The sequence below is a fragment of the Gallinula chloropus genome, assembly GCF_964237585.1.
Source record: "Gallinula chloropus genome assembly, chromosome: 6".
In the NCBI taxonomy this organism is placed as follows: Eukaryota; Metazoa; Chordata; class Aves; order Gruiformes; family Rallidae; genus Gallinula; species Gallinula chloropus.
In genome coordinates this window covers 28,429,193-28,455,513 of record NC_140091.1, presented here as the reverse complement: position 1 = coordinate 28,455,513, position 26,321 = coordinate 28,429,193, and the positions used below count along the sequence as shown (strand labels likewise).

The 26,321-nt window shown below is 40.9% G+C and overlaps 1 protein-coding gene across 1 annotated transcript in view; it reads right to left on the bottom strand.

Annotated features, from left to right (window-relative positions):
- Window positions 1-26,321, bottom strand: part of CRB1 (crumbs cell polarity complex component 1) — a gene marked incomplete at both ends in the record, with an annotated part of 97,893 nt that overhangs the window by 48,463 nt on the left and 23,109 nt on the right. The window contains 4 exons of the mRNA XM_084266078.1: window positions 7,485-7,667; window positions 8,842-8,981; window positions 12,350-12,545; window positions 18,320-18,904. Of these exons, the coding sequence (XP_084122204.1) occupies window positions 7,485-7,667; window positions 8,842-8,981; window positions 12,350-12,545; window positions 18,320-18,904 (1,104 nt within the window). The remainder of the gene's footprint in view (window positions 1-7,484; window positions 7,668-8,841; window positions 8,982-12,349; window positions 12,546-18,319; window positions 18,905-26,321) is intronic.

The following is a 26,321-nucleotide window of genomic DNA, read 5'->3' as shown; positions in this document are numbered from 1 at the left end:
TGGCCTTCTCCCTACTGTCTACTTGCTAAGCACTTTCTCCAGATTAGTAAAAACCATACAATGTGTAGATTTAAAGAAAGTTCATTTCTGTTTGGGGAAAAGTTATGCATCTGCTTGACGTTGCAGTCTGACTGTAAATCGACCAGAATAGTGCAGGCTTCTACAATACAATGCTAAAAAGCATATGCTGTGTAAAGTAGCTGCTGAAGTGGGCAATCAAATTCTTAAGATGACAAGCAAAATTCTGCTGTTTGTTTAGCATGTGCAATACCTTTGATCTCACCAGGGGGTTTGCATGGTTATCATTTAGACCACGCTTTAAACTCTACTTTCATTAGTGGTTGTCTTTGCCATTGGATGAATGTGCATATGGAAGAAACACCTCTCTTTAGACTTCTCTTTAGGAAATGTATCCGATTATCCATAATGCCCAGGGTCTGCTAGACTAGCATTAGGATGTATATTAGGATATAGACAGCCATTTTTGTTTATATTAGGAAATTAAGATTTCTGTTTTTTCCACAACAGGAAGAGTAGGGTAAAAGGAGTCCTGTGTTTGGTTCCAGGCTGCAGACGATGTTGCTGGGCTGGGGCAGAACAAGCAAGAAACGAAAAGGTCAGATAAAGATGGAACTGAACAGGTTCATAAGCTCAGCCAAGAGGTGGCAAAAGTGGATTGTAGGAGACTATAAATATCTGAGGTATGCCAATTAAAAAGGCTAGGAAAGGTTTATTCACAGCATTAAGAAAAATATCAAAAAGGTAAGAAGGCAGAGCCTGAAGAAAGCCCCAGAAGGAAAATTCTTACTGGGTATTTAGACTAGTTTTAACAAGTAGTCAATCATATGATGGAATGACCCACCAGGAGTGAGTGTCAGGAAAATAATAGGTGCTTGAAAAGCATTATTCCTGCTGCCAAATGATATACAAGTGTCTTTTTTTTTTAAGTCAGCACTTTCTGCCAGGTACTGGACTTAGAGATTCCTTAAATCTAAGAACATTATCTGCCTGTATGTTGCAAGATCTGGGAGCTTATGGATGAAAAGCCATTCATCCCCTCCTTTCCCTTCAAGGAAAAAAGCTTTTCATGCTAAAAAGTGTTTATGTGCAACACTGTTTAACGTAGAGAGATGTGCCAGATTCTAAACATCCACTGGTTGCCTCCTGTCGATCACGCTGGACTCCATTATACAACTTAACATACCCGTGTAACTAGAGAAAATAGATCACAGTAATGATGGGCCAGCTGTGAAACTTTAAAGCATAAAACTCTATACATATTCTGAAAATAATATTGGTAGATGCTTCCTTGTGTTTTAATTTCATATATTTATAACTGAAAAAATGCCCACAACAAAATGTCTTGACGTTTATGCATTCTTTTGGTGCTGAATAATGCAGAAGTGATGGCTGCAAGAAGAGGAGAGATATTTCTCATGTAATACTTATTTCTCATGAAAAAACATACATAGATATATCAGGGCCCTAAATTCTGTTCTTAGAGTTGCAAATAAATTGTAGGGTCTGGGGGCTAACTTTGTAAAGCATTGCAGTGAAAAGTTCCAGGGCTCATTTCAGCTTTCACAAAATTTTTACATAGATCATAATTGACAGTAAAAATAGTCTGCCATCAAAAGGTTCTCTTGTACAGTGGAAATAATAAGGACAGGCTGAAGTTTTCAACAAAGCTGAATTTTATTTCATTAAAATGGATCGTCTGCACAGTTAGCACCCATGCTAGGTTCATATTTTGTACCTAGGATCTGAAAGTATTTCAGTGTCTACTTGGACCACATTGAATACAGTACCTGTATCTGATAATGATGTACAAATGCATCTGCCATGGGTTGTGAGAGTCCACTGCTCATAAGCTAATGTCATACCTTATGGGCATTTTGGACTTCAGCCTTTTCCCTCTGTTTTTCTGAAGTGGGGTTAATGTTTGTGTAATTCACAGTACCAATGCATAACTGAATTTGCTTGTGTTCATGGAACGCTCAGATTTTAGTGAGCCAAGCTGCAGAATATGGTGGTGAGTCCAGCAAGATTATCAGGTAGTATTGATATCACTTAGAGATACATACTGCTGGTTTTTCAAGGGCCTCCCACTAAATTGGAATTCTTAAACTGGTGATAAACACTAGGTAACCATTACAGCAAGAGTTGGTGCATTTAAACAATCACTCTCACGGTAGGCTGCCACAGAGGGAGGCAAGTTAAGTCATAAGATTAATTTTTGAAAGAAACCCTGGTATTGCAAGATACAGGTTGTTAAGGAAACAACTGTCATGAATCACCCAAGTCCATCTTAGCTGCCATAGTGATTTATATGGTTGAAAAATGTAAAAAATTACACTTTCTTGCACTTAATGGTGTTTCTTGCAGTTGTTGAAGAGGATCACTGCCTGCAGTAGAACCGAAGTAAAAATGTCCAATGTGTTCTGGAATGGCAACTGATAAAGGATTGGTAAATTCATAAATTGATACACATATAGCCTAATATGTGTAGTATTAGGTGCTTAAAGTTAGCAGGATTTTCCCTCTTGAACCTTTGCTTTTATGGGAATAGTAATTACCTCCAGATCTGTTAATCTTGAACTTGAGTGCTTACCTTGCCTGTGAGAGAGGTCTATGTCCTACTGAAAACATGGGAGGTACCCTTGATACTGTCTTAATTTAAAAATTGTCTTTTATGTCAAAATATCTTCCTCTTTTAATCAGCATTCTTTCCTTAAATAGTCTTGTCTTCTTCTAAGGCCTCAGAATCAAGAGCAAAGAACCTTTTAAACTGTGATGGCATGCTATGAAATAAAGGGAATTAACCTGATGTCACAGAGGAATGGTTGACTGCAGTGGTGTGTAAAGCTGAAGGACAGATGAGGAAAGAAACAAAAAAATAAAATTTGGAGTTTGGGGACAAGGTGAGAACTCTGCTATTCATCTGCTTGATTTAATTTTTGTAAGACTCATGTCGCTTTATATACCTAAGAAGGACAGCAGCTCTGTAATCATTATACTGATGGCTAAGAAGGGGATTTACAAATTAAAGAAACCAAAAATATATGTATGTATTTTATGCGTACAAGTTAGTGATTCTTTGCACACTATTCTAGCCATTACTTTCCAGTAACATTTACATAGGTATAATACTGTCCTAGGCCTGGGGACAGGAGTATGGCTGGCTGAAACAGTGTACCCTGTCATCTGGCAGGTGGTCTGTCTGTAGCAGCATCTAAAGATGTGCAGGGAAATGGAAGCTCTATGGCCTGTGTGCTTCTCTGCTGCTTTCACCCTGGCTTAAGTGCAGAATGAGAGTCCAGATGCTTCAGGTTTTAAGCACTGGTCGCATGATGTTCACAGTTCAGTATTTGGGTTGAGCTTTTTTAAGCTAGTTGAGTGTTTGGTACTCTCCCATACTGGCCATTTATCTGCCTCCTCTTCTGGCTCCAGGAGACAGTTTCTTTCCCCCATGCATATGCCACGAATTCAATACACATACGACACCAGTCTGATCATATCATTTTCTCTTGCAGCAGTCCAACAGACTGGGAAAAGGGCCAATGAGATTTAAAAGGAAAAAGCAGAAAACAAGACAAATAAAAAGGCCAAAAGCCTCTTAGGAATTCATGATGCCAAAGCAAGCAGCAGTGCTGGTGGCACAACTGGCACATAGTGGATGACAAGACACCAGAAGTGATGAGGTCCTCAGCAGTCAGTGCTCATCTGCATGTCAGCAAGGAGCAGGCACCCCGCCTACAAACAGGCTCAGCTGCTCTTACACTCATTCTGCTGAAGCAAAATGGATGATCTTCATCCCTGCACTGTTGCACACACCTGGGACCAGGGGCAGCACTGCTTCTGAGGCACTGGGAGCCTTCCACACTCATCCCTCCTTGAGCTCAATTCAATGCTGGAATGTGTCACCTGACAGACCTCGCAAGTTCAGAGGCTCCTTAATTTTGACATGGTGTTAAGTTTATTACAGCCTGGTGAAATGAGCCACTACCCAATCCAAATAGCTCTGCCCTCCTCCTTTCCCCAGGTTTTCATGAGGACAGTGAAAACTTTAACCTTTCAAATAACAGGCTTTTTTAAAAAATGTGCAGTGCTGGAGCAATTCAATATATCCAGGGTATGAAAGGACACAGCTCAAGGGTAACTGTTGCCTTCAGCTCGCAGTAACAAACCACAAGCCCTTTAGAAGGAAGCCCAACCTATTAAAAGTACTGTTGTGTTAGAGGGGCAGAGACCAAGGTAATACAAAAAATCTAGGGCTTGCTATGGCAGAAACAGTGTGACCTCTTGAAATCTGAGTATCCCTGAAACCCTTTGATTTAAAGGGAGCTGCAGAAGTTTAACCCTTTGTAGAACCCGTGCAGGAATTTTCTATCTTGGTTTTGGGATAAAGCACATATCCAGTGGCCTCAAAGAGCTCCTAGCTGGGATAGTTTCCAGACTAGGATTTTTATTTTTTTATTTTTAAGAATCAAATTCTGTAAATAATTTTGGTTATAGATTTGTTCTTTCCAAGACTTTTACTGTGACTACTATTTTTTTGAGTCACCTGAGCGATCAACATCTGTAACAAGATACTGCCAAATAATATTTATTCCTGTCTCCTAGCTGGGTGGGGAAATACTTTATTCTCATGCAGGCATGTGTTTAGGCTCCACTGGGGCTAAAAGCTATATTCCAAAAAGCAGATACTCTCAGTTTTTCAGCTGAATTGCAGTAATTTGTTTTCAGTCTTATCCAGTGAGTTCAAGGATGTCATTTTATGCTTGTTGCAAAATACAACTGTTCTCAATGTAATGACATCTTTCCATTGATTTCAATGGCTTTTTGGATCAGACCCTCACAATTCAGGGTATGTGGGTTATTATTTCATCATATTACCCCAGACAGTGAAATATGATTACGATGTCCTGCAAATGCCTTACAGAGGGAAGAGGCATAATAAAGTACTGAATATGATTAATTAATAAAAATCTTTGTCCTGCTTCAATAGGAAGCTAAGGTTTTGTATCTAAAGTGTATACAACCATTCAGGTGTTAAGGCTGGAAGAACTCCTGACCTACAGCTGCAGAAATTGACAGACTTTGTCTGTCAATGAGATGTACTGATACTCAAATGAAAGGGTTTGGCCTTTTTTTCCAGTTGAGTGTTAGTCCAGATACATTAGATAAGCAGACATTTAATGTGTGATCCTGATCAGAAATTGATCTGCTACCTTCATCATACTATTGCAATCAACTCTGATCCTAAATATTCCTTAATTCCCATTAAAACATGTGGTTTAGTTATTACTATTCATTTGCCTGTAGTTGGAGAAATTACTTATCACCATCAGAACTGAACATTTCCATTCCACTTTTTAGGCTTTTGTCACCACTTCTGACATGCAAGGAAACTGAGGCTCATTTTGAACACTTTCCATTTCCAGATTATCTGGGGGAAGGATAAGGGCCAGAGAAAAATGTGCAGTGCTACTTGGAGGAGGTTGGCTGCTAGAACAAAGCCTGGGAGCCTAGGATGCTAAGTGTCTGTTAGAGCAATCCTCCTTTCTCTCTGTAAATCTGTAAATTTTGCCTGCATTGCTATCTTACACAGGCCAGCAAGAAGAGAGTTTGACTTGCTGAAAAACAAAGATTGGGAAGGAGCTGAGTAGCAAGATTAACCTTGTTTTGCTGTTACTTTGCAATGTGTTAGGAAATGACATTCTGCATGCAGTTTTTACAGTCATCCCTGCTAAAAGATCGTGCTCTTCCTGCCTCCGACTGTCTGGGCACACTGTTTTGGTAAGAATAGCTATCTTGTGGGTTGGGTGTTATTCTAATAAAAGTTATATATGGTATTCAACAGGTATATGGACAACCAAATTTGTAAAAAGTTTTAAAAAATATCATGTTATTTGCATACAAAATCAGCAGAAATTTCATGGTCGCCAAAACTTCTCTCAGCCTTGCTTTGGGAGTTCTGCATTGTGATTAAGGAGCTTACCTATTGAAAAAATTGGTTTAACGTTATTATATTTAACTAGATACTGCCACTCTTTTTTACAGACCGGTTAGAATCTGCCCACACATGGGTCCACTGATTCCCTAGGAGTAAAAGTCACCTCTGTGAATGAAACCAGCAGAATCACTGCCCAAATCAGGCAAACAAGCCAAGTGAAGGCAATTGATAAGTGGGAGGATAAAGGATGATGATTAAATGAGGAAACACCTGGATTGTCTGACAGAGCACAGGAGTTTATAAATCAGTACAAGAGGGGAGGAAAAGAAACTGGAGAGCTGGATATCACTGGAAGAAAGCAGGGAGAAAAAAGTGGCACATGAGGAGGTAAGGCTGCTTGGGACAGCCTGGGGGGTATTGGAAGCCTTACTAGAAGCCTAATGTTAGGCTCTCTTAGGCAGAATGAAAGTACAACAGCAACACTTAGTGACAGGATAGGGAAGGACAGTTAAGGGGAAGGGATGGAACAAAAGCAAAAAAGTCTCAATGTCACTTGGAAGAAAAACAAACTGAGACCTCAGAGTGGAAGCTGTGTTTTCCATGTACTTTTGTATGTGTGGTGTTGGGGACGTCAGTTGTGCAGCCCACTGGGAGGCAAGAGGGGCGTTTGTAAACTGCTCAGGAGATGACTGAGAAATTGAAGACTACTTACAATGATCTGGCTATTAAGCATGTTTTCCTTCACAAGGAAAAAGAGACTGGAGTTGACAGAAAAATACTGTGCACCCCAAAGTGTACAGTCCAAGCCCACTTTCTTTGTAGCTGTGATAACAGGTTGTGTTAAATGCAAATCTCAACACATCTTTCTCAGGATTACTGGAATCTCTAATTTTTATAGTTTGGTGCTTTCTTTTTTTTTCCCTCCCTGAGCAAACAGTTGGACACACAAGTTTAAACTATTTCTGGCAGAAGCTGTACAGTATCACCAACACACTGCTGCTTTCACGCAAATACTGCAGCCTGCTCAGATAAGCATTTCTGGCGGTCCCCAGTGCTGCTGCAGGGAACTACATGAGGACAGACAGACACACCAAAACCTTTTGTCTTGTTTCATGGTGGTTGTGTGGAAATGCACTCTAATTTACTAACCGTTGTTCTCATTCGTGCTGTAGAACACCTGCGCGTGGTGAATTGCAGCTCAGGATGAAACAGGCAATCACTGAAGGTAGTCCTTAGCTGTCTGTGAACGATGAAGCTTAGCAGACAAGATGTGGAAGAGGGCACGTCTGTTTCTCAGCCTGGAGCCGGCTGCCCTCGGCTACCGCCACAGGTTGTGCACCCGCTCTCTCTCTCCCCTGCGGCCACACTGCCGCCGCTGCGAGGCCTGTACGCTGACCACCAGAGGGACCCTGCGCACCGTGGCACCTCAGAGCACATCGTTTAATGGAAAGATCCATTCACAGCCAGGCCTAAACTACAGGGCGCCGAAGTGTAACATTTCCTAAGCTTTCAAAAGAAGAGATCTTACCGGTGAAGCCTGGCTTACAGCTGCAGATGTAGCCCTCGGCCTGGTCATAGCGGAAGGCGGGCGGCAGGCCCGGGATGCTGCCGTAGTGGCCCGCCCAGGAGCGCTCCACGCAGTCACCCCCAGGGAGGCAGGGGCTGCTGCTGCACTCGCCAATGTCTTCCTCGCAGCGGGAACCCGCGTAGCCTGTGGAGAGCGTGAGAAGAAGGCGTTTAATTGATGTGCTATCCATTCCTTCCAGGTCTGAAAATGTGACTGTGAATATTAGATGCGCTTAGTTTCAGGCTCTGTCATGTGCTAAAAGATGTCCTCCGCTTCTCGAAGGTGTGAACGCTGCCTTGCAGCTCTCTGCTGGGGCTCAGCAGCAGATAGCACTAGGGCTGCCCTGCCTTAGCTAGCTGAGCTTTGCTCTGCTCTACAAGACTTCGTAGGAAGGTGGAGATCTGCGTGGGTAACAAGGTGCTGCGCTGTGGTATAGACACACTCTCAGGTTGTGTGAAGCTTTCTTGGTTTGTGTCGCTTCCCTACAACAGAGGAGTGCAGGCAGTTTAAAGTACTTAGTGTTTGTAGAGTGCTTTACCTGGAGTTTGGAGTGCCACAAAGCTCCCCGGTTTCTGGAAAAAGATAAGGGCTCTGTCTAATCTTTCCACTTCTAGTGCTTCAAGAAACGTGTAGTCCAACATCACCATGGCATTTAATCCTCACAGCGTGCTGTGCTCTTTTGTCCTCAGCAAGGACATGAGCATTAAACTTTCTAGGGAGACTTCAAGTTAGTCCATGTGCTGAAAGATTCACAGAGTCCTGGAAGAGCCTTCCAGTACTCCCAGCCCCCACTGGGAGCCCTTTGCAAGGGTTGCTTCACCCCACGCTACTAGACGGAAGAACTTGCATTGGGGATATGAAGGAGACCAGTTTTCCAGTGTAACACCTAGTTAATTTGTATTTAGGAACAGATGATATTTTGCATTGAAAAATAAGGTTTTGATACTGATTTAAAGGTCCTGTTAGTGGAGAGTAAAAAAGCATCAGGTGCAGGAGTGATTCACATGTCACAAAGGTTGAAGGATTAAGCAGCTGGAAGATGGATCCCAATTTTGAATTCTCTCCCGACTTGACTGCATAATGCTGGCAATTTTGGTCTTGCCAGCTTCTGTTGTGCAGGGAAAGCCTTAGCTGGAGAACAGCACAGCTGGCCTGTAGGCCTCTGACTCACGATGAGGAAGTGAAACCCATCTAAACACAGGCCCTTAGAGTGTTTTTAAGGTTATAAAGCTTCATCCTTTTATTGTATCAGCAAAAGAATGAGGATGTGTCTACTACACAAGGAAAGATAGTGGTTGTAGGAGAACTTGGAGCTTACCTGGCCAACAGTGGCATGTGTAGTTGTCAGCGTTGTCCTCACAAGTGCCATTATTGTAGCATGGCTGTGACCAGCACAAGGGAGTTAGAGTTTCACAGTGTAGGCCCATAAATCCAGTACCGGTACAGTTGCAGCTGTACCTGCAACACACAATGCAATGCTCGCTCTAGCTGGAAGTCAGGAGATCTGGGCTTTGTTCCCAAACCTACACACACGTCTTGTGAAGCCTTGGCTAGCAGCTTGCATGGTTCAGTACAGGCTTGAGACCACCATCTGGTGCTTTAAGAAACCAGGAACGAACAATGAGCTTTTCCCTGAAATATGTGGTTTTGTCTGGGGGAAAAAAAATGCTTGTGAATTCAAATTGGTTTTCACAGGTTGTTTCTTATAAAAATTATTGATTTTTTTTCTTTCTTTTTCTGGGAAAAAGTTTCTGTCATTTCCAAAGCAAATTTCATAGACTTAACATTATTCAAAATACTTCAAGCAGGAAGGCAGTAAGCATGTTAGTATCCCTTTCTAGTGGACTGGTAGAAATTGAATTTGCAGAAAAAATAATTCTGTTCCTTGACTAAGTGATGTTTTCTCTTTGATGAAAACCAATATTTTTGTTGTTAGGTTACTGCAAAAATGTCAATTGCTTGAATAGTTCCAGTAACAGTAATGGGAGCTTCCTTGTATAGTAACAGTGTTACTATTATGGGTTTAAAAGTAAACAAACAAAACTAGTATGTATGAATGAACAATGTGCAGGCAATCAGTAAGGTCTGGGGTTTTTGCTTGTGGGGTTTTTTTCAGGTGAGCTAATTGTTATAAAATCTTTAACTCCCATGCTGAAGTCATAAGGTCAAAGTCTGCATGTCATAAGAAAAGACAGGCCATTGCAAGATAACTATGTAAAATGTGCATGCCCAGATAATCCTTGTCTAATAGTAATTATCAGAAACAAATTTATTCTTGTATTGTTTTATTTTACATTAAATTGATACGCTGGTCATTATACGATAGAAATCATGGGGAACCTTGCTGAAGAAGAGATTAGTATACTTGATGATTTCTGTGCTTATTATCTTAGATTTGGAGTAAATATATTGAGAGAAACTATTGAATGTAAGGGAACATCAGAGAACAACAGGCTTCTGCAGTCTAACAGAACAAAAAGGGGAAACTTTTTACTACACTATTTAAGAGTACATGAGCAGAAACTTCTGGCAGGCCAGTTTATTACTAGTCTATGGATTATTCTTAAATCAAAATCAGAGATGACTTAGACCAGGTGGTATTTGAATTTAGGGTATAAAAAGTAATGAGGAAGATGTGAATTAGAAAAATAATTTTCATTCTGAGGTATGTTCTCAAAATGGAAGTCTCTCTCTTTACCTGTATTTACCACACATTTCCTCCCTGTGCCTCCCAGTTCGGTGCTGTTTGGCTTTCTGGGGAAAGGTATTTTCTGGTTTAGTCCCTGCTTCTTTTTTCCTTTGGTCCAGAATGAAGGAGCAGTGAGAAATACTCTCAACTCGCTACTTAATGTGAAGCCCCACTTGTGTGCCTTTTTTTCCCTAGGTAGCCTTAAATGTTTGACATTTCTGTGACCCTTCAGGGATTCTGGAGGGTGCCCTTCTCATGGCAGAGCTAGCATTTCCTATTAAGAGATACTCTTAGATACTCTACATACATATTTTTTTGAGCTTCTTGTTTGATATTCTCGCAATGTATGCAGTTGTTTTTTCCTGTGCAATCAAAGCAGCATTGCAGGTCCTGGGAATATTTCCTATGGAGAAAGGATCATACAGGAGTGTCCTCTGTGTGCCTGTGAACACCAGGTTTTGGAGGTCCAACTAAGGCATCTCTGTAAATTTGTTGAATTTAAGTAAGAAACATTTGATAATGCACAATTGAGGTTTTTTCTTAAGAGATCAAGTTCTTTGTTGCATTCAAGAAACCTCCCTGGAATAATCTGTCAGAAATTTGGCAGACAGTTTGGTTCTGTGTTTGTATTTATGGCTTTAAATGCTAAATCAGTTGCTAAATCAGTTGGCTTGTGCATTTCTGTGATAGGTGGTGGCGCACACAGAAGCCTCAGCTGTACTGTAGCAGTAGTCAGAAAAAGAAAACTGCTGTTAAAGACTGCAATTCTTCATGTAACCCAAAAAAAAACCACAAAGAAAGGAAATTGCTAGACACCCTTCTGTTTTGAATTGCTTTGTTGTCCAACCCTTTTCATCATGTAACAAATGTGGAAGAAGCTCTAATCGTTCTCCAGATATCCTGCAGTATTACAAGCCAATTAAAATAGCTCTTACCTGTACCTCAGCTTTAAAAGCCAGGAGAAAAATGAGTGGGATTAAGTCTGGCCTGAATGAGCATCCCAGTTGCTCACTTCATGCGTGTATCCTCAAAAGGCTTGCAGGTTACTAAGTGCGTCTGCTGTGAACTAATCGGGTACAAGGTGACCTCCATCTCCCTGCTGTCATGCTTTAGCTACACTGGAACACAGTAAATTGCTTTGTCCTGCCCAGAGTCATTCAGCACTGCTGAAAAGGAGCTCCACAAGGTTTGTGCCATGTCACCACACTGTACAAAAGCTCATTCCCAGAACATGATCTTTTCTATCTCTCATTCAAGCAAAGCATGCCTTTTGCTGGTGTGATTTTGGACTGATGTTTATAGCACTATAAATCCTCAAAACTGCTTTATAAAAACTGGAAAATACACAATAGAGGACAAATCCTATACTGGTGAGGGGAGTGCCTGCATGAATACGCTCATGAAATTCCACCTCTTTTTTTTTGTAATACTGTCACATAGGCTGCAGCTGGCACATGGACTTTCTCTGTTTGGGGAGTCTCATGCTGAGTATGCAAAGCCAGTATTGGTGACAGTGGCAGAGCTCTGGCTGCCTGGGCTGTGCTTGCACCTCTGTAGGGCTGTTAACATCAGGTGGAGAAACATGTTTTCTGTTGCCTCGTGTTCCCTTTATTTTCTTTTTTCTTTGTTCATTGACTGCAGGTTGCTTTGAATAAGGCGCTGCTGTCCTACCTGCTTGTAAAGTTTCTGACATGTTTCCTAATGATATCCATTACTATGGTTACTATTATTACAGTTTTCCTCTTCCTCTCTTTTCTAATGCTTCTGTCTGTCAGTGTGGGCAGCTTGTTGGCAAATTCAATTTTATACACTCTCACATCCCTCTTAGAAAGTAAACTTTGATGAACATCAGAAACAGAATTCATCTGTAAAAGACAAACACCACAGTGTAAATATTTAAAGTAAGAGTGCAAATCTGAAAGACACACCACTTGATCAGTCCTTGCCACAAACCTTTCATTGTCCTACATGGCTCTGACACCAGACTTGCATTCTTTAATTCTTTTCAAGTTTAAAGTGAAATCGGTTCAGGGTCAAGGAGGGAAGCCCACAGTTTGAAATGAAAACAGCTACCTGGCAGTGTAGGCTGTTCCCATCTGCAGACAGAGGGGCTCACAGCCGCTGGCACTGTACCTACCCATTGGCGTGGTCTGCGCACCGTCCCCCGTGGAGGCACGGCTGGCTGGCGCACTCCTCGATGTTGGTTTCGCAGAGGTCCCCGAGGAAGCCCGGTGCGCAGGAGCAGGAGAAGCTCCCCAGGGAATCCCAGCAGGTCGCACCGTTCAGGCACGGCTGTGATGAGCACTCATCGATTTCCAGCTCGCAGTTTGTACCTTCAAAAACAAAGAAAACGAGCAAACCCCAAATTTTGAAGTGCAATGTTCACCTAATTTCTTTTTTTTTTAATTGCCTGTTTTGAAAAGGTATTTCCTTCTCAATGTTCATTGCAGGACTATTTTTTTAAGGCTTAGGAGAATTTATGAAAGAACAAACCAGCTGTTATTCACAAGAATAGGCAGAATAACTGCTTCTATGTTAGCTTGAATGTGGAAACGGAAAAAACTAATTTTCAGATTATTCAAACCATGCTACTATCATATTTATTTAACATAGAAGTGACTAGTAATTTAATGACCTCAGTAGAGTCCATTTAAGGTTGCAGAGTTAATTGAATTAATTGGAAAGCTGTCTGTTTTATTGCTTATTTTTTAAGATTTAGCAATGTGTAAATAAATTGGCCTATGATGCCATGTTTGCAACCTGTCAGAATCTTGGAGTTGGTCTTCAGAGATAATTGATGGAACTAAATCAGTACTAATATTAATTTACAGCTATTTATGGCGTGTTAAAAATACATTCCTTTTCCTTATCTCCAGCACAGTGCAGGAGATAGTAAGAGGCTTTCATAATTAAAGCTCATGCTTTGATTATATCAGGGGTTTGTATGTATATACACTTATTTCTTATTTTGAGTAAAAAACAGTTATATTTAAAAATATTTCTTAAAAAATTTGCTTTGTTTTAATAGCTACAGTATTAGCTACAAAACAGATGCAAAAAAAGCTTCTTCATTATAATTCACTATTTTAAGTGGACTTCCCTCTTTTATTTGGCTTACTAAAGTAGCAGTAATATTGTAAATTGTTTTCAGTGGGATTTCATCCTTGAAGGAGAATTTGAAGCCTTGAGAAAGACTTTCCTTTTTTTCTGAGAGCGCTAAGTTTTCAGTACAAGATGATAGGGCAGGCTTTCAAAAGGTGCGAATAGATACATTTTCATGATGGCTGTTGACTTTATTTAGGAGCTCACCTCTAATTCTTTCTTGATGCTGTTTTTGCAGCTCTGTTCTGCTTTGAAATTAGGACGTTTTAAGAATAATTTTCACAAAACACAGAGATTGCTAAAATTTAGCTCCGTTACTAATTTATGACTGATTGCTAATTTATTGTGACACTTTTGAATGTAGAATCTTTGCAAATAATCTAGAAATCTGTATTTTAGATAAATACTTGGAAATAAAATAGCAAAGCAAAATTTGAGAACACTAGCTCATAGCTATTTTCTGTTCTGTTTAAACATAAAAATGCAAGTTAATCTTTCTAGCAGCTATGAAATGTTATTGCTGCAATTTCAGAGAATGTGTTTTTTTAGTTGCTTGAGACTGGATGGGTGAAGCTGCAGTCCCACGGCTCCAGGTTGAGGTTCGGTGATCCAGCTCGCCACTCTGTTCAGCGGGAGCCTGCCTTGGAGACCCTCGCACAGGACTGCTCTCTTACGGCTCTATGGTAATGTACATCGTATCCAGACACAGTGAGCAATCCCTCTGTGGCCATTGCCCTGTGAATTCGCTGTAATTGTAAACAATGTGTTTGCAGAAGTATGTCTAGTGACCGTAAATCTGCCAGAGCTTGTTAACAGCTTACTGCGAACACTAAAAATCATGTGACAAAACAAGCCCTGCTCAACTGATCCTCAGTTCAGCCAAATTTAAAACTACAGGCCTGAGAACAGCCTGACGATTAACATGAGAGCGCAGCGTTGTTGTTTTGGTTCGTGTCTTTAATCTATCAAGCCCAGTAACCTGCCTTCGGCAATGTTGCCTGGGAAGAGAACCTCTCCCTGTGTAACGCGTCTCGCCAATGTGATACGCCGTGCAAACGGGAGGGAGCGTCCCAGCCGCCACGGCATCTCCCGTCAGGCTGTGGTGCATGTGAAGAGGAGAGATGAAAAGATTAGGTCTGCATTTGCACCTCAGTCTAACGTTCTGTCATAAATATGCTGAATGCCAAATATCATATGCCAGGAAGTTGTTTTTTTTTAAAAAAAATGGCATCAATGAGCCCTGCCAGGGTTACTGCGCTGGGGCTGCAGCATCAAGAGCAAAGGTGGCCCAGGCTAGTGTAGGCAGAGTGTTTCAGCAGACCATGAACTGCACAAGTGGTTTGAATTGACAGACTGGGCAGGTGAGTATAAGTGATATTTACAACTTCTGTGATTTCTTTGAAGAAATCAGATTATCTCTTACACTGCTTGCTTTTGAAGATAGTCCTACTGTGCACTTCTTTGTACAACCCCAGTCAATAAAAAGTAAATGCAGGCGAGGATGAAAGAGATACAGCCAACGTTTTCAGACTTCCCTGCCTACAGATATATTGCAAAGTCACCTCCTGGTCAAAGATGCTAGAGGTTTGCAGGCTCAGAGTAGTTCCAGGTGGACTTGTGTCTTTTCACTACAGCTGGAAATTGGTATCCAGGTCACCTCTTCTGCTCTCCTCTGCTGTAGTGCTGTGCCTAGGCATGGCAGGTGTAGAAAAGTGTGTGGAATTTCTCAATCTGTATATAGTAAACTTCTGTGCCATTGGCTGGATGGAGAGTGTCAGATAGCTATCTTGAAGGTACTACCTTCCAAAGGGCAGGAAGAGAGTTCATCAAAAACTAGATAGAGGGAAGAGTTCCTTGGAACAAGGTTTTTCCTTTTTGCACACAGGTCTAGACAAGCCACCAGACTTAAGATGTTACAGCTCTTACACCACTGGACCAGCTAGGTGCAATTGGAGAACAGTGGGGCTAAATCCAATCAAGTCTTTTATCACTGGGGAATTATGAGCTGAGACAAGCACTCTTTGGATGTATGTGCCCTCTGTTAATCTTTATGTTGAAAACACTTAGAAATGTGACTAGTACTGCTCCCTCATCTCAGTCTTGCAGTTAGGGGTCTCAGCAGCAAGCCGATAACTTGGGCTGAATCCTCTGCTCTGGTGGACGGGGTTTGAAACTGGAAAGCTGAGGAAGGAGATAGACCTTCCACTTTGTTGGCAATTGCTCTTGGACAGATAATGGCATTTACTATTGATATCCACAGTAATACTCTATGAGCTTGTTGGGAAGCGAGAGCTGCAGTTGAGGAAGCTGCTGTGGCTCTGCTTGCCTTCGAGAGCTGGAGACTGAGGACACATCTACTCTAAATATTAGCATGGCATACGTATTATTGGTAAGAATACTGCATGAGAAAGTAAAGATACTGTACAGTTCGTCCCAGATGTGGTTACATTATAGTAACAGGTATTGCACCAAGAACAAATCTAGCCCATTGTACCTATCATGTCTGTCACTGAAACACTTTCTCCTGCTCTTGTCTTGGGCTAAGGCTGGTTGTAGGAGCTGCCATGCACCCCTGACAGCTCCCACTAAAATGTTCACTGGCAACAGAGGATTGGCTTCAGCTGTGTCCAGCAAAGTAATTTGTGTACCTGGCTGTGGGTAATAACAGGCTCTTACCCCTATTCTTGGGGTGAATTAAAAGCAAGTGCAATTAGTGCAATGGAGGAAAAAACACATTCGATTAAGGTAGCCAGCAAAACTTCAGCAAACCAATTGAGCTTCATTATTTAACAGCTGCATGACACATGTCTTGTAAATAGTTTCACACATGCAGAGCATTATCATAGAAACTGTGGATTTCATGCTAAATTTTCCACTCTCTGGCTCTGGGTGCATTCTAACCTCTTCCATTTGTGTAAGAATTATGTGTGACATTTCTCAGCTATTTTAAGAAGTGCTGCAGCATACCAATCATACAAAATAGCGGTCATAGTCCATGAAACAAGTAGCAACTGCAGCCAGTAACTCAAGCATTTGGTTAATATTACTGCTGTAGCTTTACTGTACGTTGCCTATCTACATATCAAGAGATAAAACCTTTTTAACATCTTAGGGAAATGAGATGAGGCTGGATGACTTCCCACAGTAATTCATGGTGTTGGGCTGGGATAATAATGGTTGGCAAGATCCCCTGACAGAGTAAATGAGGGCTTTTATTACCAGTGGGGACACCTTGGGGCTTTCATCCAGTAATCCTGGCTTGTGCATTTAGTACAACTCACAGCAAGGTGCAGAAAAGAACAAAAAAGAATGCTTCTGATAAATAATTTTGTTAAGTAGCCTTTAAAAGCTGGTGTTTTACTGCTGAGAGAACAGTCTGCTACTCCTTTATAGAATAATTATGATTAGTCTATTTGCTGCTGGAAGCAGCGTTGGAGCTGCATGTCAGAACACTGCAGCCTCTTCCACTTTGTATTTTAGCCCTTTTCTCCTGCCTCGGATCTCTCCTCGTGTCTTATCTCTGCTCGTCTAGAGCACTCGGTGCCATCGCTGGATTTTGGTGAGGGCAGAGAGCACCAGCCTAGGAAACAGCAAAATTTTGTGATCCAAGTGGAACGACTCCAGCAGAGTGAGTTTCCTCCAGCAGTTTGTGTTGAACTAAATCTTCATTTCTTTTTTTTGTTTGGGCTTTACTATTTTATTATGTTTTGGCTCTCTTTGTCTCTAAGGTGTATATTCTGCCTCTTTCAAACCAAGCTCCTGGGTTATAGATGCAGGCCCAGACCCCAGTAACAGTGCCAGTTAAACAAATACAGTTTCCTGAATACAACAGGAGGTCTGGGTTGAGTCTGATCATTGCAGAGTAACCATGCTGGTTGTTAATAGGTTTTTCCTTCCTTCTGCTCTTTGGCTTTCCCCTGGTTGTGTAGTTTTCTCCTCAGCTGGCCTGGGCTCAGACACCCGCTGGCAGCAGCGGGGTGGCAGGAAGGTAACAAGCTTCCTTCAAATAACATTCTCCATGCTCATGAGGGATATTAACCGAGGGCTGGCTTCCAGTGAGTGCTGTGTCAGACATGGGAAAGCTGCTTTTTACCTCTGACTTCCCCTCCTGCACGGGGATTTGGGGATGGAGCTGTAAACCACATCTCTTATTTCTTATTCATTTGAATCACTTGAAGCAATAGCTGGTTTTTTCCTACCTTTTTGCTGGACTTTTTTTTTTTTCCTCTCTTTGCTTATCTGACTGGCAATCTAACAGTAAAATACCTCTCCTTTTCTCCTTTTAATGATTCAGTGTGCTACCTCTTGCAGTCCTACCCCTGAACATAGCTTTGAAGTTTGAAGGGAGCTGTCTCCCGCAAGGATTATATGCTCTCCAGTAGAGGAAGTAGGCAAGAAAAATCACACCCATACCGTAAGAACAGAGTCACATAAAATGGGATTATAAAAAATGGGCATTTTTGGAACCTGATACTACGTTTCTTTCTATTTAACTTATATAATATTATAGTTGCAAATGAGTCCTCTGTTTCTGGGAAGGGCAGAGGAGAGGAAGTTAACTTGAAAGGTGTAGGTTTATGAGTACAGTTTGTCATGATTAGGAAAGCAAGCAAGTCTAATTAGACCTAATTTTTTAACCCTTCCAAACACAGATTTTTGTTCTGAGGACAAAAACTGTACATAACACTCTGAGGACATGCATTTTGAGAATGTTTCTTTTAAAAGGGTAGTTAACCTAGGCCTGTGACATAGCTTGATGTTCACAAAACTGCTCTTCAGTTTTTGGTAAATGTGAGATTTCTTTAATCCTTCTCTATCTGATACGAGTAGTTCATAGTGATAAGGTAACCCATAATGCACCAACAGCCACTGGTGTTGAAGCTAAAGGCAAGGTTGTAATACAGATATGACTAAGAAAGTGTGTGGGTGTAGGGGTTGAACTTGGAATATGAATGATGACAGTTGTCCATGATACAAAGAAGAGAGGTGTTTTAGTAGTGCTTACCTGTGTACCCGAGTGGACAGATGCAGTCATACTGTCCTATCTGGTTGAGACAGGTTGCCCCATTCAGGCATGGATCTGACACACATTCATTCACTTCTAGGTCACAGTGCTTGCCTTGGTAGCCTGGGACGCAGTAGCAGGAGTATTCATCAACCCCATCCCTGCACACCGCTCCGTTGTGGCACGGTTCGGAAATGCATTCGTCAAAATCCATTTCACAGAGTGCACCTGTGTATCCTGCACTACAAAGGCAGGTGAGCCCAGCCAGGCCGTTTTGGCAAGTGCCTCCATGCTCACAAGGGTTTGTGTCACATATGCTGATGGCTGTTTCACAGGTAGGTCCATTATACCCGGCAGGGCACTCACAAGTAAAGCTGAGGTTCCCAGCAGAGCTTAAACAGGTAGCGTTTTGAAGACAAGGGTTTGAAGAGCAAGGATCAGAGGTCCTATTGCAGAGTTCCTCCACAGTGTCCAGTGATGTGTCTGCACAACGGCAAGTATCATCTTCGTGACCAGCAACGCATGTAGAGTTCTTTTGGCAAGAGTTTGACAGGCACCTGGAATCACTCCTCGTGCAAAGTGACTCTGGAAAGGAAACACAAACAATCCTGAGGACTTCCACAGCCCTGGGAGTAATCGAGAGTGAAAGTAAGTGCAGCTCTTAACACAACTGCGTTTCAAAACCAGCAGCTCCAGTTGTTGGCTGTTGAAAGGAAAAGCATCGTGCTGCTGGTAACTGTGTGATGTGTATTAAGAGGCCAATAAATACAAAATGAAAACAACTATGGAAATATGAATAGGTTGTAATTTCCTGTTCTCGCCTCTTCCAACAACCGTGGCCTGGAGTGTCAGGATTGCTTAACACTGTTTTGAGAGTACAGTTGACACAATATTGGTGGTTCTCAATAGATATCTAACAGTATGGAATGCATTTAGGTATGTATATCTAAGCAAAAAACATTCCTTACTAGAAAAAAGAGTCAAACCACAGTTTTCAGTTCAATACCACTTTGTATTCTTTTGTGGTGGAAGTCTTTTTGTATTAGAGTTCAACAAGGCAAAATGAGTTGAGTGCAGTCACAGCTCAGCTAGTTCAAACTATCCTGCGCTACACTTTTGACTTCCTGGTTATGAACAGTCGTGATTTGTACAGCATTTCCACCACAAACTATCTTCCAAATACCTGAAATTCAAAATAACCTCCTGAGAGTCTTCCAGCTTCTGAGGCTGGAAGGATATGGTCAACACAGAGAAAAAATGTTCCTTACCCTCCAGAAACTGAGCTCCTGGTGGTAATTAAAGGCCACTTGGAGTTGCCCTGCTGCTGCTAAGACTGACAGTAACAGTTGCTACTTTTCACTTCCCAAATAAGGAGGAGGAAGCTGTTAGTAGCATAGTTCATAATCCACAGTAAGAAACACTGATAGAGTTGAAGCAGTGAAAATAATGAAAGTTGTTCTTTCTAGAAAAAGAAAACAGTAATTTTGCCATGAAACTGTATAATATTTAAAATCATGACTAGTAGTGTCCAGAACATTCAGATAAGCATCGCGAACGTGTATCATACACCTGCTGCCTTAAGTTCCACGTTAGGCACACTGTGCACTAGCAGCAAGGTGCCAAACACTTCATGCCTGAGGTAGCTGTGTTAACCTGAGCAGAATCCTCTGCAATCCCAGTTTTACTGCCAACAATATCAAGTGAGCTAGGTTGAAGCTGATATACTTTCATGTGTATTATAATCATGTCTCCCACATGCAGCACAGACATAGGTGAAGAGTTCATTGAAGCTCTATTGATTATGAAATTAATCTTAAAACATCATGTTGCTTCTGTCATGACTTGCCATTGGCTTGCCACTGGTCAGTGGAAACTGTTAATCATCAGCATCCATCCTGCAGTGTTTGAGAATTTTGCTGCTAATTTATAAGCCAGCTCAAGGTTGTGGAGCCAGTAAGATCCAAAGGGTCACGTGATTGCACATGGGGTGTTTGCTCTAGACCTCTATCTTGGTCTATTGTTTGAATGCTGAGGACAGGCTAGTGGAAGAAATCCTGGAGTTGCCTCCAAATATTGTGCTAGTAAAATTAAACAATCACATATCAAACCTCACAGTCTGAGATTAACATAAAGAAGAAAGACAAGTAGTGATTTACTGACATAAACCACCTAGAAAACAGGGACTGTTTAAGTACTGACTTAAAAAGCAAAATGCAAGTGTGTGTAGTATCTTAATTCCTACTGATTAAATTGGAAAAATCTAATCTGGAGTGAAGGACTTCTATCCAGTATTTTTTTTCTTTTGCAGCTAATTTTCACCATAAGAAATCCTCTATAGTGTAGGACACAACTGAGTGCTTCAAAATGTGAACATAAAACTGTAAAGACTTTACGTATTACTAGTGGAAAAAAATTATCATGAGAGGGAAAAAAGCAGTTGTATTTTGGTTAAATATCTATGAACTAAAGTTAAATGTTCCTTTTGGAGACAAGCTAGTGATTCAGAAGGGAAAAGCTAGTGGGTTGGAGAAAGCAAGTTGCTTTAAGAGAAGCCTGTAAACATCTGCACACAACAGAGGAGGAGATGAGACACTAAAAGACAGGCAGCATGTGCAGATGCTTATCAATAACTGGTGCTAGACCAATGCTGATGAAGTCCTAGGACAAATCCCTGGCTGGCTGGGAAAGTGAGACCCTAGGGTTGGGTACCTGAGGCTAGCAGCCAACCACTGGGGTTTGTCAGACAAAACAAACTGACTGATGAGGGTGCCTTTTCACAGTATGTATTTTAATACGTAATAGAATTTAAACTGTTTGTTTGTTTTTTCCCAGGAAGAGGAAGTGAAGGAAGAAAGCCTCAGAATGCTTTAGGAGCTTAGGAAAGACAGCTTATGCAGGTATGATCCTACAATAATAAAGGGGTTATTGGGAACATTCTCTGTGCTTCCTTGTGTTTTCTGACTCGAGGTGTGTGCAGGAGCAGTCAGTGCTTCTGACTTGAGGTGTATGCAGGAGCAGCACTAATCTGAATAAACTCAGTGCTCATAAATAGGTACATTTACAGAATCAGATACCTAATTAACACTTGTTTGAACAAGCAGAATAGAAATTTATGTAGTGAGATCAATAGTAAAAGCTACATGATTTAAGAGAACCTAACAGTGGTCTTAAGTATTACATAAAGTAGGTTCTTGATTGTTTCCTTTGGGGTGTTGCATGTGTAAGTAAATACTGAGAAATGTTTTTGTTTCAACTCTTTTTAGTTGTTGTCATGCTCATGTATACTAGAGATGCAGAGGAGAAATATCTAGAAAAGCCATGGTCTTTTTTTAGTAAAGATTATCTTTCTTTAGTGCAGGCTAAGATAGGCCTGATTGAGAAAGCAAGCTAAACATCGGTTGGCAGTAGAGAACTGGAGCTTTACCTTCTGTTCTTGAAGGAAATCAGGACAAAAATAGTACTTTTGATTTAGCTTGTCTTTAAAATGACCATCCTCAAACTTGTTAACATTCAGTTTTTTGCAGGGACCAGATATTTCATCCTACTATGGTGTCAGTTGTACTTTCTCTAGCTCCCAGCTCTCACTGAAGGCAAAATTCAAGGCGTTGCCTTGCTCCAGTCAGCAGTATCATAAACCTTTCTCCTCATGTTCTGATGTCGTAGTTTACATAGATTTACCCATGTGTTTATTTTCTTTTCTTTAGCCAGGATAATAGGAAGCTCACTGCAATTAATTATTTACAGTTAAAACAAGCAAAACTTCATGCCTTAGGAACTTTTGCATGCCACATTCTTGCACAATTTTCCTTTCAGTCTAGCTATTTAAAATTCATTAAAAATGTATGTTTGAAGAAACGTTGCAAATTTGAAGAAATTAACTTTAATTAAGTTACAACATTATCTATTGTACTCTGTAAACTGCAAGATGTGGGGTCAATCATTCAAGCACTCCTTAAGTAGGACCACTGTAACATGAGAAGCAATGTAGTTAATTATTACTACTTTTCCAGAGATAATTTGCCTGCAACAGCTCAATTTGTTGTAATGACTGTGAGGAGAGAAACTCTGTGCGAGCACTTGACAGTCTGCAGTCTTGATAGCTACATTCTAGCTCTGAGCACTGGTGGAGAAGCTCCATGGCTCTCAGAGGCAGTAATAGTGGGTGGAAAATGAGAGAAAGGGAAAGCAAGCCCTAACTGCAGTCTGTAGTGAAGGCAACTGATTTCTCTCCAAGGTGACACCACAATGGGAAAAACATGAAACAGGAAACCTTTCCTGAAATTTTTAACTAGTATCTTAATTTCAACTTCTCTGGGTTTACAGAACAAATTTCTTATGCAGAAATTGCTAACGGGAAGTGCAGTAAATCCAATACTTCCGTAGGATGCTTTCATCTAATTTGTGCTACAGGTTCACAGTGAAGCAATAAAGCTTCTGGAGTTTTATCTTCTTTCTAATGTACCATATGATGTTTTTTATTATTTGTATAGTTCCTGAGGAACACAAGAGCTCTGAATGTCTTTGCAGAGATGTAATTTAGTTTTAGCTTACTTTGGATTTAAAAGCTAGGAGCAAGATTTTTTGTTGGGGCTGCTCTACAGTAGTTTTGCTCCAGCAACAAACCTGCATTTCAAAGAGGTGATTATCAAAGGGTATACAATTGTGTACTGTGCTTATCAAATGGTACTCAGGTCACCACCACATTCCCATGATTTTTTTGAGAGACATCAGGTTCCTAAATGGCTTGAGTGCTTTCAGAAAATCCTTGGATCATTTACTAGTTAGAGCACTATTTCCCACTTACTTGAGACAAGTTGTTTACATTACCCCCCTTTCTGCCCAATGGAAACTCTGTTTTCCTGCTGCCTTGGAGTGATGTGGATGGATTTGGGAACCCATTGAGCTATTGAGAGCTGTGTGGATACAACAGGAAGGTCACAGCATGTGGAAGCTGAACTCTCCCCTCCTCCCCGTGCTCTGTGATGTGATGTGGCAGAGTACGGTGGTGTCTGACACAAAGGCTACCTCAGTTTGAGCACATGGTTGAAGAATATTCTCTACTACATTTGCAGAAAGAGGGCAGAAATATTTCGGTGTTTTGGTAAGGCTGCAGAGGATAACCTGAAAAGGACGGGTGTTCTACCTCTCATATGCAGCGGGGTCGTTTCCATTCTTAAGCAATTAAGATCACTTCAGCAGTGACTTGTTCTGACAGAGTCTTGAAACTTGAACATTAGAAAAATGGAAATAAAATACCGATCACTTTGGATTTACACTGACTGACACTTGAGGTAATTATCAGTCTCTTTATAAACATTGGTACATTAATCTAATTACGAGAGAAATTAGCGCCAAGCATTTCACCCCATGGTTAAATCCTTTCGATGCAGAGGTTTGGCAGTAGAGTTCTTTGCAGTAAAGCTTGCCATCTACTGGCAGATCCCCAGTACTACCAGAAACGGGTCACCACCTTTTCAGAGGTGGTGCAAACTATTAAGTACAGCAAATGCTGGGAAAGGGACATTGTTTTTCCCTCTTGGATAATCTTACTTAAATTCATTAAAGTGATGTTGTTAGTGTATGAATAATTCGTCTTATATAATCAGTCAGCACTGAAAATGAATGATTTTGGTCTGTTAAAGACTTCTTACTGATCAGAAACCACTGAGGTGTGATACAGAAGAATTTGGGTATTGGAAGTGCATGACAGTGAGCATAGGAGGGCAATACAAAATTAGTGGGAAAGGTAAGATAAACAGAGCAGGAGTTTTGAAAGGGCCAGAGCAAGTACAGCAGGTAATTTTGAAGAGCTTATCTTTATATCTTTCCTGAAAAATTGGGGAGGGTTTTTTGTTGTTGTTGTTGTTTGAATAAGAGAGCTAGAGAGCTCATGTGTGCTTTTCGACATACTCTGTTATATTAAGTCGATAAAATCAAAAGTCAAGTAAACGTATAATTCCCAGTTCTGAGAACCTGATTAGCCATCTCAGCCATTGAAAGCCCCCAAACAAAACATAACAAACTCTGCTGGGCTGCTTTTGGCTGAAATGTCTTTCAGCAAAGACTTTTTCTTTCTGGACACGACTGTCCCTATGAGTTAGTGAAATATCATAATCAGTGGCAAAATTTAAAATCAGATTTCAATCACTGCTAATTGCATTGTTATGAACTGGAGTTCACTTGACTTTGGGCATGCCTGCCCTTTGCTGATCATCTCATCATGCCTGGAGACTGCTTGTAATTCACAATGTTGTTCTTCAAATATTCCTTCTTCCCCTGAAGAGGACTCTAAGCTTCACAGAAGCTCTCAAAACTAACAGCTTCAGGGTCATTTACATATGCTGCAGAGATTTTCTGACCTTCTTAACAGAGCCAGTCTATTTTCTAGAAAAGAAAAAAAATAATCTATGAGAACTTCTTGATACCCATATAGTCATCAACATTGATCAGTTTGCTCCTAAGGAAAAAAAATGATTGAATTATAATAGCAAAAAAAAACCCCAAACCAAAAATGTGCATTGGGTGGGGGAATTTTATTTTTCTTTTGTTCATTTTGTTCTTAATTTACTAAAATATCTACCTGACATCTTGTTTGTGGTCGGGAAGATAAAATTTCACTGGGATAAATGAATGAACCGTTGTATCTCTTAGTGCTCTTACTTCAGTGTGCCTTCTGTTGACTAAAGAAAGCATACAGCAGTTGTTCACAACTGAATGCTTACCTTATAGTAAGCTTGTTTAACCTTACTAGAGAAGTCATGGGATAACATGATGTTAGCCAGTGTTTAGATAGCCCAGTATCTGGAGGCAGAAATGAGAATCTTCAAACTTTGTGTTCATGTCTTGTTTAAAACTTGCCCCTGTGATTTTAAAACAAGTGTGCAAATCTGTGCCACTAAAATATCATGCCCTGTGACTTTAGTGAGATCTTAAAATATGTATTTAACTCCAAATACTAAAATACAGCCTAAGACATTTAGTGCAGCATTGAAGAGGGTTTGGTTTTGGTATGACTAGGCATATCTTTTTGTCTGCAGTGCACCATGACACAGGAAATACAGTTCATTGCTGTGATGGTAACTTCCTTGCCAAGACAGCCTTAGAAAGTTGTGGGTGTGCATATATATCCAATCTTCACATATCCTGATGAATTTAGGGAAGAGATGAGCACAGCTGCACAATCGACAGTGACAGATACCTTCACCATGGTGAAAGACAGAGATGTTGTTTGTGGATCAGCATTGGGCAGAGGGAGGAGAAAAGGACACGAGCCCATGTCACCCTGGACAAAAAGAGGCAGGTAAGGGGCTATTGTGGCCCTAAAAATAAGTTTTCCATTGAGATTCTTTGTGGACAGATGAGTTCAGGTTTTGCAAACCGTTCTCATTGCCAGACTAAACCTCAAACTTCACAGATGCTATTTTACCCCTTCCCTGCCCATCTCCCAAAACATGTGTCTAGTGTCTTAATTTTTTAATGCAATGAGCAGCTTGTGGTTACTGCAGTGCCTTTGTCCTTTGCAAGCTTCCCCTGGAGAGAAGCACCAGCCCCAGGACCTGATCTGTGCTATCCACAGCTGGAATTATTACTCAACAATGAAACAGTGTACCTCGGTAAGGTGTGAACAAACTTCTGCCAAACAAGCAAGCACTTGTTGTATCTGCAGATATCATGGTCATAAAGGGTTAATCCTGAATCTTCAACTTCAATTGTGTGTTCAAAATATCCTAGCATGTTGTTATAGAAACCACTTTTCAGGCTTTAAATCTTGAATCACCATTATTACCATAGTAACCACCCCGCACACAGGCAGGAAAGAAAAAAAGGCGGTTGCACTAATATTCCATTTCTATCAAAAAAGCCAACTTTGTTTTCAAGTACGTTTGTCTCAGTACAAGCAAGGAAGCAGAAGTATATTAGCATGAGAGTTGCAGCTGAATAACACTGAATTCTTAAAGTGTTGTTTAGGAAACACTTTGAGATGAAAAGTATCCGTGATTCA